This window comes from Agelaius phoeniceus, chromosome 17 (genome assembly GCF_051311805.1).
Source record: "Agelaius phoeniceus isolate bAgePho1 chromosome 17, bAgePho1.hap1, whole genome shotgun sequence".
In the NCBI taxonomy this organism is placed as follows: domain Eukaryota; kingdom Metazoa; phylum Chordata; class Aves; order Passeriformes; family Icteridae; genus Agelaius; species Agelaius phoeniceus.
This window is the reverse complement of record NC_135281.1, coordinates 6,872,654-6,885,442: the sequence shown is the minus strand read 5'-3', so window position 1 is coordinate 6,885,442 and position 12,789 is coordinate 6,872,654. Positions and strand designations below refer to the sequence as shown.

Below are 12,789 nucleotides of genomic sequence, written 5' to 3'. Positions count from 1 at the left end.
GGGAGCCAGAAGCCACAGGGCTCCGGATGCCGCTGCACCTGCTCGCCCGTGGGGGCAAACTCCCAGCGCGCGGGGAGGGGGCATCGGGACAAGGGGACAAGAGGGGGCCGGGGCAGGGTGCGAGCCCCCGGGGCGGGCAGCGCTCACCGGGGGCTGCGGCACCGCTGGGGGGGCTGCACGGGGGGACAGGGGGGGTCGGGGGGCTCCGCTTTGCGTCCCCGCCCGCGGGGCCGGGGTCGGCGGCCGAGGGAGGGCGGGAGGAGGAGGAGCGCGGCCCGCCCCCGCCGCCGCCCTACAAAAGGGGCCGGGCGGGCGGCGGAGCGGCGTGTGCCGCCGGGCAGGGCCGGCCGGGGCTGGGGACAAGGACAGGGACAGGCAGGGGCCGGGCAGGGCGCAGCGGGCGGCGCTCGCTCCCCTCCGCAGCGCTGTCCCGGCGGGGCCCCCCCGTCCCGTCCCGCCTTGTCCCATCCCCATCCCATCCTGTCCCATCCCATCCCGCTCCACCGCCGCCGGGCCGGGACCATGCGGCGCCGCCGCGGAGCGCTGCTCGCCTGCCTCTCGCTGGGGACGCTGCTGGCCCTCGCCGACGCCAAGGGTGCCTTCTACCCCCCCGCCGCCCCCCTGCCCTTCGGCGGCAGGTACAGCCTCTACACGGCCGGCTCCAGCCCGCAGCTCGGCAAGCCCGTGGGCAAGCACAAGTAAGCGACCCCCGGCCGCGGAACGCGTCCGGAGAGCACCGGGAGCCGCCGTGCCCGGCACCGAGCCGGGGCTCCCTCGGGCATCCCCTACCGGGTACCCGCCGCGCCTCCGGGCTCCCCGGGCAGCATCCCTGGGGACCCAAACCCGGTGCCGACCTTCAGGGCTCGCCTGCGGGCATCCCGGGCTGGGAGGGGGTCCCTGGGTACCGCCGCGGCATCCCTTGCTCCGTATCATCCGCCAGGCACTGAGCGAGGGCTCGCTGAATGTGTCAGTGCCCCCCTCCATCCAGAGGAGGCTCCGGGAGTTGTATTTCCAGGAGGGAGCGAGCGGGCTGCGTGCGGTGCGGTGCGGTGCGGGGCTGGGGAGGTGGGGATGGGGTGTCCATGTGCGGTTTTGGGGAAGGTGCAGGTACCTGCTCTGCGTGACATCGGTGATGTGCGGGACGGGAGGATGGCAGTGCACAGACCTACGTGTGAAAACAGCTTGCTTTGGAGGGAATTGCTTGTAAAATACATACATGCTGGAGTTTAAATACGTTTTCAAGAAACCTGGAAAGCTCAGGCAGTGAGTGAGGAATGTGGGTTTTACACAAACTGGAGACTTTTTCCGTTCAGTTGCATAAGAGCTGTTACACTGGGGGCAGAGAGGGGGGTGTTGCTTCCCTCTCTGCTTGTTTGCTAGGACAGTTTCTGCCGGGCTCCTTTGAAAGAGGGAGGATGTGGGGTTACAGAACAAGCTGAAATGAATAAAGTAATGCTAGGGATGAACAATACTGGCAGTGCCAGTGAGAACTTTCAAAAACCCGTAACATTTTCCAGCTGCTCACTCTAAAAACATCAGGCTGGAGCTATAAAACTGCTTGCCACAGGTGTGTGAGAAGGGAAGGGGTTCTGAGAGGGAGAGTGAGCCAGAACCATGCTAACCCGAGCAGCCACAGTAGGCAGGGTTTATTACTGGCTAGTAGATCTGCCTGCATTGGCTACTAGCTAACTTAGAGGCAGCTGGTGGTGTTTGCAAGCAGGTCCTGGATTTATGGATAGACTGTGATCCTAAATTTCCACATACACACATGAACTCCCTTGCCTCCAGCTGAGAGAAGTGTCTGGCTTTCCCTCTCCTGTGGTCCAGTGCACGGATGAATGACTCAGGGAGCAGCACAGGGCCCTGCTCATGCTCTGAGCCTGGCAGCCCCTTGCCAGGGCACAGCTGCTCAGGTCTGGGCAGGCTGGAGATGCCAGTCACAAATGGGAGCGGTGTGCCCATCCCAGGGGATCAGAGAGGGGCTGGGGTGGATGTGCTGCTGCAGCTCCTGGGGGCAGCAAGTGGGATGTGCTGGGGCTGTGGGATCAGGGGATCCCTGCTGGAAGGGAGTAGAGAGAGGCTTGGAGGGAGCACATCCTGCTCACACCTTGCTGCTTCACAGGGAGAGCTCCTGCCCTGGGTGGGCTGTTGGAGATCCTGCAGCCTCTGGATGGGGGCACTGGGTGGCAGCTGGGGCTGCTGCAGCTCGGGTGCCTGGTCACAGGCTGGGATGCAGTTGGAGCTCCCTGGCATGGCCATCACATGGCCTGTGGAGAGCAGCCTTGGGGCTGAGCACAGAAACGAGCTGCAGGGCCTCAGCCCAGCTCTCATGGGCTTGCTGAGGTGGTCTGGATGATGTTGAGACAATTCTGGCAGGTGGAGGTACAGGAAAGGGACTGTGACTGTCAGGATGGAGCAGAAGGGTTTGGTAAGAAGGGCTGTGCTGTCTCCTGTTTGAATGTCTGTGTGTGTGTGTATGCACAGGGTGGGTGTGCACAGCCCTCCCCAGCCCCTCCATGTCACACTCAGAGCAGCAGCACTTTGGCTCGCCCTGAGTGGGGAAAGATCAATGAAGGAGGGACAAGCACTGATGGCAAACAGGTGAAGACAAAGTGTGTTCCCTACCCGCCCACAGCAAGCCCCCAGCTGGCACAGGGGCAGCCACGTCCTCCCGCCTCACTGAGCACCTCTCTGCACCTGCAGCCTGTGCTGGCCCATCTGCTCATCCTGCTGACCTCCTGCCTCAGCTCTGCTCTGCACCCTGGGCCTGTGCCCTCCTCTCCTCCTGCTCTGCCGTCTGCCACATCCCCCTGCCCTTAATCCCTGCCTCCCCACACATCCCTGCTGGCCCTGCCCCTGCAGACCAAGCCCATCTGCTCCTGCCGGCAGCCCTGCCTTCAGCTGGAGCAGCCTTGGCCTCCATCTGTCCTACAGCACCCTGTGTCCTTCCCACACGCTGCCTTCCTCCCAGCCAGCTTCCCTCAGTGCCTGGCTGTGCTGCTTGGCTCAGGAAAGCTGGCTGGTACCTGTGGCACCCACTCAGGGGCATGGCAGGAGGGAGGAGGCTCTCTGTGCTCACTGTCCCACAGATCTGAGGGGGTTTCCAGCCCCCATCACAGATCTACTCTGTGTCCCTGCCTCTGATGGAGGGACCCACGATGCTGCAGCCCTACAGAGCAGCATCTCCTCCCTGTGCCTTGTCTGTGGCAGCACCCACAGCAAGGCCTGAAGGCTTTTGGGCTGTCCCCTGCACTGGCAGCACTCCAGGAGCTGCAGCAGGACAGACCACCCCTGCCAGGCACTGCTGGAGCTGTTTCTGGGATCCTATTCCTACAACTGCTGCTGCTGGGATTCTGGTTGTCCTCACAGCCTGTCTCAGCACACAGTCCATGCTGTGCTGAGCGTAGCCCAGCTCTGGGGACACCACCAGCACTGGTGACAGCGTGGCTGTGACAGTGACAGGAACCACGCTCCTTCAGCACGGTTGTGATCCCCCTCCCCAGCAGCTGCCCAAGCTGGGGGGCTCCTTCCATCTCCTGCCCCCAGAGCTCTCTGGCAGTGCCTGGCAGTGCAGGCACTGCTGTCTGCTGGGCAGGGGTGGCAGTGTCTCTCTGTGTCCCCCCAGGAGTTTCTGTGCCTACGTGGTGCAGCGCAACGTGACGTGCACGCTGCAGGACGGGGCCGAGAGCTACGTCAAGGCTGAGTACCACAAGTGCAGCTGGGGACCCAAGTGCCCAGGGAAAGTGCTGTGAGTATGGGGCACACTGGACCGTGGCTCCCTTCCCCTCCCAAAGAGATTTGTCTCCTGAGACCCCGTGCCACCTTTCTGATCATGCACCCCCACTTTCCAGAGGGCAGTGAAAGGGGCTGAAGGGCTTTTCCTGGACATGGCAGGCAGTGGTGTTGGGAGGAGGCAAGGTGGGATCTGCCAGAAGGGAGAGGGAGCTCTGTCCCTCCTCAGAAACTGTCAGGGGAGGTTTAGATTGGACATCAGGAAAAGGTTTCCACCCAGATGGCAGCTGAGCACTGGAAAAGGCTCCCCAGGGAAGTTGATCATGGTACCAAGCCTGACAGAGTGGAAGAAGCGTTTGGACAATGTTCTCAGGCACATGGTGTGATTTTTGGGGGTGTTCTGTGCAGTTGCTGGGCACAGAGATCCTTAAGGGTCCCTTCAAACTCAGAATATTGAATGAATCAGCAATAGATCTGCAAATCATGGGAAGTGGGGAGGTGCCTGTGCAGGTGTGTAGGAGAGCAGTTTGTCACAGACCTGCAATGTGGCAGAATGATGGCAGCTCAGTGAGAACCTGGCTGAGAGGATGAGGAAACGGAGCCTGTGGCTGGGGATGGCTCAGTGCTTCCTGCTCCAGGAAAATACCTGCAAAACTCTGCCACCTGGTCAGTGATGGAGGGAAACACTTTACTGTGCCACGGCTGGGGCTGCTGGTGGTGCAGGGGCTTTGTGCTTCACCACCCTCCAGGGATGCTGCTCCATGTGGAAAAGCTCTCCTGCATCCTTCCCAGGCTGGAGGAGTGGAGCAGAGCCGAGCACAGAGGAAAACTGGAATGAGAGAAGTTTTTGTCAGAGCCTTGTACCCATCCTGAGGCAGCTGGCTGGGGCTCTCCACGGCCCAGTGGTGCCACGGGCTCTGCTCAGAACCTCTCCTGGCAGAGATGGGCAGCTGGACCCACCCACTCACTTGTTCTTCCCATCACAAGGGTTTTAGCAGCATTTGGGGACTTCAGGACATCCTGCAACTGCTGGTACCCATGGAGGAGATCTCCGAAGCCTCTCCCATCTCCATGATGCCCTCTGTTTTTCTTCTTCAAACAAAACCAAGGTGAAACCCAGGGTGTTTTCTGGGGGCAGCTGGACCCACAACTGAATTTCCTGCAGAGCTTCAGATGCTGCATCCATGGACAAAAGGGAAACATGGATTTTCCACGTGCTGGGGCCATCAGTGAATGTTTGTGCAGCTGGCTGCAAATACTTCCCCTTGCTGCTGTTTGGAGCAGGGGTAGAAAATTTGGAGGTGCCCAAGGCTTTGAGCTCTTCTGCAGAGGCTGGGATGACCCAGAGAAGGTGCTGGGATGACCCAGAGAAGGTGCTGGGATGACCCAGAGAAGGTGCTCTGCCTTGTGGATGCCACCCTCCTCCTTTCTTCACCCCCTGACAGTGGCTGGAGCAGCAATCTCCTGTGGTACATCCAGGCAGGTTTCTACACAGTACAGCAGAAGGAAAGATCATTGAAACTCAGCAGCATCTGTGAAAAGGAGTAACAAGAAGAGCTTGTTTTGAACCGGTCCCTTTGGGAAATTGATGTTGAGAAATTTTGAAGAGATGCAAGGAGCAGAGGCTTTGGGTTTGTTTGTCCCCCTGCCCTGTGGTGTGCATGGAGGGGGCTGTATCTCACTGGGAATTGTGTGGGAGCAGCACTGCCAGGGGCTGCAGCCTGGGCTGGGGACACTGAATTCAGACAAGGGCACGGATGGCAGGGACTCAGCCCCATGTCTGCCCTGACTGATGGATTAGTGCCTTCTGCAGCCCCTCTGCAGCATGGATGGCTGTGCTGCTCCTGCAAAGCCTTCTGCTGAACATGCTGGAGAAGAACAAGAGGCTGATGGTGTGTGTTGTTGCAAAACAGCAAACTTCAGGATTTTCAGGCCCTGGTAAATTCAGATTGGATATTTCCAAAAGGCAGGCTTAAAGCATTGGTGTTTGGAGGTGGTGAGAAAAGTGCTGTGCTCAGCCCTGTACAGCTCAGCTCAGCTGGTGGGGAACACAGGGGCCAGCAGGGCCCTGTTCCATCACTGCTGCCCCACAGGGGAGTGGGGAGCAGCTGAATCCTCCCCCATGGCTGGGGGGACCCCATCCAGAGTGAGAGCAGAGGGGGAAGCTGTGAGGTGGGCTTGCACCCTGTGTGCTGGGTGTGGGAGGATCAATCTGTAGTACCCAAATTTGAGATGGAGACACTTCCCAGGGCATCCCAGCTGGGGCAGGAGGCAGGGTAAGGAGCCATCCCTCCGTGCATGTCACAGCATCACCCCAGAGACCATCACCAGGCCAGCCCAAGCCCCTTTAGGCTTCCCAGCAAACTGATGCCCTCCACACAGAGAGAAAACACCTTTCCAAAGGTAGTTCAACCCTCATGGGGGCTTCCAGACAGGATTACAGTTGAGAAGAGGATTTTTTTTTTTTATCCCACTAGGAAATTCTGTAGGTCAATTCAAAGTGCAAACCACTTTTACAAGCAGTCCATTTCTCTCTTGGAAGTGATGTGAGCTTGCAGGGCTTTTGAAATCAGTTCCATCGTTTCATCTTGTGCTCTGCTGGCCAGGAGTTGCCAAACATTGTCACAGTGGTCACTTATCAGGCCAGGGACTGCAGCAATAGACTTAGAGCTGCAGTTCTAAATCACCAGGTTAAAAAATACTTGACAAAAACCCCACTGTAATGCTGCAGTGAGCTGTGGTGCAGCAAGAGCTCTTGGAGAAGATGTGCCATGGTCTGCAGGGGCAGCACAAGGGTTTCAGCCAGGCTTCCCCAGGTGCCCAGATCTCCCACACCCAACAGGACTGCGACCCTGCTCTATTGCTTGGTGCTGAGGTTGCTTCTCTAAACTGTCTTTTCTCTCTCTCCATCCCCTCTCCTGGCAAGGTACCGCACCTTCTTCAGGCCCAAGTACAAGATTGGATACAAGACAGTGACCGAGCTGTCCTGGAGGTGCTGCCCAGGCTTCATGGGAGAAGGGTGCCATGACAGCCCTACAGACCAGCCTGGACTTCTGCCCCAGCATCCCAGCCCTAAAATGCCCCCTGGGCAAAAGATGTTTCCAATGCCCAGACTTCCTCCCTATCCCAAAAGCCACCCTGACCTGTTTCCAGGACCAAAGAAGAATCAATATGGTGAGATCTTGCTCCTGCTTCATGTCCCCAGGTCACCACACCATTGTCATGCACTCACACCTCCAGGTTCTCTCTGTTCCAGTGCAGAGCATGAATCTGGCAAAAAATTCAGTGGGTGACACGTTTTCTGTCAGAGACCTGACACTGGATTGCTTTGAGGACCACTTGCTTTTAAAATCTTGTTTCTTTCAAAGCATGCAGATTCAAAATTGTCTTTCCTCATTGATTTAGAGCATTTTCCCATGAATTATGCGGTTGATAGGGGGCATCTCAAGATGAAGCTCTCCTGGGCTGTTATCATCACCTCTGTTGAACTTGGGACAGATGGCTGGATCCCAAGAGGAAAGAGGGTTTCCTGATAGCTTAAGGAGAGATGTGGGCTGAGATTTTGCTGAAATGACAATAACAGAGGGCAGGACACAAGGTTATTATGGGAAAGGACTTGAGGGAGGGAAGTTAAAGGAGCACCAGCCCTCACTGTGCCCTCTCTGTTTGTGGTCAAGTTCCTCACTCGGGGCTCACCAAATGTGGTGGTTTTTGCAGGGGTCCCAGGACAAGGGAAGAGATGAGAATCTTGACTCCATGTTTCATAAGCCTGATTTATTATTTTATTATATATATTATATTAAAAGAAAATGATATATTAAAACTATACTAAAAGAATAGAAGAAAGAATTTCATCAGAAGGCTAGCAAAGGAAAGGCAAGGAATGACAATAAAATCTTGGGACTGCTCACAGCCTCGACACAGGTGGCTGTCATTGGTCATCAAGTAAAAACAATTTCACATGCTGGGTAAACAATTCTCCAAATCACATTCCAAAGCAGCAAAACATGGAGAAGCTGAAGCTTCCCAGCTTCTCAGGAGAAAAGATCCTGGCAAAAGGGTATTTCATAAAATATGTCTGTGACATCTATTTCTTTTCCCTGTGCAGGCAGGAAGCTGCCCGGCCTCTTTGGGGACCGCCTGGACCGGCTGGAGGAGGAGGTGAGGCGCCTTTCCCAGTCCTACGACAGCCTGCACACCTTGGTGAGCGGGCTGGGGGACCGCCTGCGCTTGGCCATCCAGGAGGACACCACCAAGATGATCGGCTCCCTGATGAACAGTCCGGGCACACCCGACTCCTCCGTGGGTTTCGGCATCATTCCCGATGGCCTGGTGGGCGTGGCAGACAAAGCTGACATGGCCACGTACCCTCCCGTAGGGGACATCCTGACCAAAGTGACCGAGGTGAGCGACGTGCTGAAAACCAAGGCGGATCTGCTGCACGAGGTGCGGGGCATGGTCCTGGACCACGACGGGCAGATCAAGCACCTGCTGGAATCCGCCCGGCCCTCGCCCCTCACCTCCATCGACCTGCTGGAGGAGTACGTGGACACGAGGCTGAGCAACCTGCGTGGGGAGCTGCTGGATGGCTTCGAGAAGAAGCTGGGCAAGATCCAGACCACGTGTGATTTCCGCATCCAAGAGGTGCGGCAGCAGTGCGAGGAGGAGAAAGCCGCCAACCTGCGGCTGCAGCAGACGCTGGATGGGAAGGAGCTGGAGATCAAGAAAGAGATCTCTCAGCTGGAGACCCAGATCCAAGGGCTGACGGTGGTGGAAGGCTGCTGCAGCAACCTGGACTACCTCACTGATCGCATGAACATCCTTGAGAAAGGCCTTCACAGCATCTCTGAGTCCCAGAAAAACCTGCACTCACGCCTGGATGGAGAAATCTCCGCTGTCACCCTAGGGAACCTCTTTGAAGGGCGCTTCGAGGACCTGGAAGCCAGGCTCAATGCCACAGAGAGGGAAACAGGGAGCTGCTGCTCTGGTATAGAGGACAGCATGAAAGGCACGGTGGTGGCAGAGGTGGATGGCATGAGGACAGCCTTTGAAGACAAAATGCAGACCCTGGAGGACAGGTTCATGACCATCGTGGGGGAGCTGAACAATGTCAGTTCTCCCATGGGCATGGACGGAGCAGTGGTGCCTGTGCTGGAAGGGGAGCTTGCCAGCATGAGGAAACGGACAGATGAGACACTGGAGGCATTGCAGAATCGCCTCATCACCCTGGAGAGCACCTGCTCCCTGGGCTGCACCTCTGCCTCCAAAGATGTGGAGACCTTTCGGACGGAGATCGAGGACTGCCAGAACAAGAACCAGGACCTGCTGCTCCGCATGGACAGCAATTACGACCTCCTGCGCAAGCTGAACGCCACCATCCTGGAGATCCAGCGGCGCATTGAGGAGGAAGCATCGGGGGCTTTGCAAGGGGAGATCACCTTGCTGAAGATCAACCTGAACACTGTGAGCAAGTCTCTGACAGGGCTCAAGGACTCTGTCTCCCAGTACTCAGACACAGTGACGCATGTCAACTCCTCACTAGATGAGCACGAGCGGAAGATTGAGGATGAGGTCCACTCCATCCAGGAGAAGGTCAACGACCAAGGTTCCCAGCTTTTCTTCAGCAACCGCCGTGTCCTGAACCTCAAGGGAGACCTGGAGCGGCTCAAAGCCAGGATTGTCAGCGACCTGAGCTCCTGCAAGAACGTGGCCCACGGCCTGCAGCAGGAGGTGTCTCGCTTTGACGAGCGGGTGGCGCGGGTGGAGAGCGCCTGCGGCAGGCTGGGGGCCATCCCCGGCAGCCTGGACGGCATCAGGGAGGAACTGGAGAAACACACGGGCAGTCTGTGGGACTACATGGACCACATGAACGGGACACTGGCTGCCCACTCTCAGGAAATAACAGGACTGAAGGACAACTTGCTTGACTGCCAAGCCAAGGTCTCTGAGCTGGCGGAGCAGGTCGGGCACTTGGAGGAGAAGGCGGAGAGGAGGCAGCATTAGCCACACTGCCATGCCATGTGTCTTCCTTCTCCTGCTGTGAAGGACAGGATTAAATTATATCACACAGACTCACTCCAATGTGACAACAGTTCTTGGGATAATTTTTTTATGAAAAGCTGCTACATTTTTTTTTTCCCCTAATCTTGTTGGCCCCACTTCTTCTTAACTCCACCATGCTGGTGCTCCCCTCCTCATGCTCAGCAACTGTCCTGACTCTGGCACAGCAGTGTCACTGCCTCCTGGCTGGGGTGTTGCTTTGGCTCCGGGGCTGATGACCCCAGAAGAACAATTCAAGAGTAAGCTGGAGGCAGAAACTTTTTTTTTCATTTTATTTTTGTGGATTTATAATTTCTTGAAGAATAAAACCCTGTAGTTATCAGCTGAGGAATAGTTTCTCTGACCTAAAGACCACCTGCATCTTAATCCAGAGACTGAGCAGAGCCAGGGCTCCTTGCAGGGAACAAAACTCACCACAGGAATTGTAGATTTCAAAGAACACACGTATTCACACGTCCCTCCGGGAACTGGCTTCCCTTCTCTGAGATGGCAGCCCTCCTTGTGTATGGTAAATCCATTTATAATGCTCCCTCCTCCATGCAGATGCACATGCCTTATGGAGCAGATGAGGGTGTGCATTAGGAAAACACATATGCATATGTATATATATATGGTATGTGCATGTATATTTTTGAACAATCCTGTGTCATGGTGCTCATCTGATTCCAGTTTCCTAATGCTGCCCCCATGTCCTTTGCCATATTCCAAAGACCCACACTGAGCAGCTAAAAGCTGTGGCAGCAGTGTTTAGAGAGAGCCCCATGGTTCTGGGGGCTGCTGTGCTTTGCCATCCCACTCTGCTGGGCTCTCTGGTTACACCTGGGACTGACATGATGGTTATGGAAAACACGTGTCTTCCCTGAGGAGAGCTGTGTCCATAGGTATCTGCAGAGACCAAGCTGGGCACAGAGCAGTCCTGTCCTCCAGCTTGGCTCTCTCCTGTTTTATTGCTTAAGCTGTGAACTCCATCATCTCATCCCAGGCAGGAGAGTTCCAGCTGCTGCAGGGTGTGATTGCAGCAGGGGAGGAGCAGGCGCCTGCATCCTCCTCATGCTCTTCTGATCCCACTGGGATGCCAGTAGCCCTGGGACCAACACCAATGTGGAACAAGGCAGAGCATCTGTGAGAACACCTCTGGAGGCCTGTCCTCAGCTCAGAATGAAAAACCCACATCATTTACCCAGCTTGACTCTGGTTTCCCACAAATAGGCAGGCTGGAAAACGTTGTCCGTGTTCCTGAGCAGCTCCAGCCTTGTCCTGCAGAGCTGTTGCACACAGAATCCACCTCTCCCTAGGAGCCCACTATGGGCACCTAGGTTCTGCTGATCAGCCAATGGGGACTTCATTACTAGGATGAGGAGGAAATCAAAGAGCCTCCATCCAAGTGACTCTGGCACTTTATAGCAGAGGAACATACTTTTCTCTCAGCACTGTAGCTCATGAACCCTCCCACACCAGCCAGCCTTTGGCTCTCACACAGTGCCTGTCACCTCACCAGGCTGTCCCTGCTCTTTGCACCATGATTTCCTCCTTGATCCCCCCTGATTGCATGAAGGAGCAGCTCTGTGCTCTACCTAGCACAAACCAGCAGCAGCTCCCAGCACAGATGCATCTGGACACCTTTTTTCCCCCAGAAAATCTGGATGAGCTCCCTTAAACATGCTTCCAGGTTAGGGAGGACCACAGGGATCCCTGAGTCCAGTAGCCATGTTCCCCTGAGGCAGTAAAAGCTCATTCCCCTGCCAGAGGAGCTGTGGGAGCATAGAGAGGACATGTGGCCCCCTCACCACTTGCCCACCCCTGCCAGGTGCTCACAGCACCAGAATTCACTCTCACTGCTCTGGCCTTTGCTGATTTGGAGCTACTCTCCAGCTGCTGAGACACTTCTCCAGCTGAGGAACACCCTCCTGCTGCCATTGGGCATCCTGCAAAACCTGCTCTTAGACAACAAAACTTATTTTTTTCTCCAGCCTAAGGAAGGAGTCTCAAGGCAACCCTGAGTACTTTGTGATGGCCTGGGGAGCCCTCACCCTGCAGGGGGAGCATCCTGCCTAAGCCCCTTTTCCATCCCCTCACACCAGGGAGAAAACCAAAGAGAAAACCAAGCCAAGGGCCAGGCTCCCTGTTCCCCAGCCAGGGCTGGGTTAGAGTGGGCGAACAGGAACAGCTTCCCCAGAAAAGAGGGAGGCAGGACTGGCCATAACAAAACCAGGACAAGGAAGAAGTGTGACCTTCCAGAAAATGGTGCTATGTTTGGACTATTCCTGACTAGTCACTTGAAGCTATGGACAATTTGTTATTTCAGTTCTCAGCTATTCATGTTTAAAAAATGAAAGGAACTTTGTACAAAACTGGGCATTTTTTAAAAATTGCTTGCAAAGTAAGGAAATGCTGCCCATGGGGTTGTGCTTGTATGGGCAGTTTTCTGAGGCAGTTGATAACTGATCCTGTTAATTGACTGTGTTCTGTTGTTTTTAAAACCATGTCTATTTGTTCAGATTTTAAAAGCTGAAAAACTGTTTGTACTGGAAAGGAAAAAAATAAAGTATTTCTTGCTGAGGTTTCCAGGATCAAAATGACTTGTGTGGCTTCCAGAAGTGGCAGACAAGATTACTTACACACAGGAGTCAGGGAAGGAGAAGGTAGGTGCCAGACTGGAGGAAGGAGCCCAGCAGTGCTTCTGCCTTTGATTTACTTTATAACCTCCCATGAAGAGAGAGTTGGGCTTGCTCATCCTGGAGAAGAGAGGCCATGGAGGGGCCTCACTGCAACTGTACATGACTGGAAGGGTCCCATAGGAAAGATGGGGACAGAGTGTTCAACAGGGTCTGTGGTGGGAGGAGAAGGGGGATGGCTTTCAGCTGCAGGAGGTTGTATCTAAGGAAACTGGTATTTTACTAAGGGTGGTGAGGCACAGGCCCAGGCTGTGCACAGAGGCTGTGGATGCCCCATCCCTGGGAACATCCAAGGCCAGGCTGGATGAGGCTCTTAGCACCC

The 12,789-nt window shown here is 55.8% G+C and overlaps 1 protein-coding gene across 1 annotated transcript; it reads left to right on the top strand.

Annotated features, from left to right (window-relative positions):
- The first annotated feature begins 331 nt into the window (after positions 1-331).
- EMILIN3 (elastin microfibril interfacer 3) lies at positions 332-12,354 on the top strand. Its single transcript, XM_054644673.2, has 4 exons — positions 332-698; positions 3,626-3,748; positions 6,659-6,906; positions 7,841-12,354. The coding sequence occupies exons 1-4, from the start codon at positions 523-525 to the stop codon at positions 9,733-9,735; spliced, it is 2,442 nt and encodes an 813-aa protein (XP_054500648.2). The 5' UTR covers positions 332-522; the 3' UTR covers positions 9,736-12,354.
- The last annotated feature ends 435 nt before the right edge of the window (positions 12,355-12,789 follow it).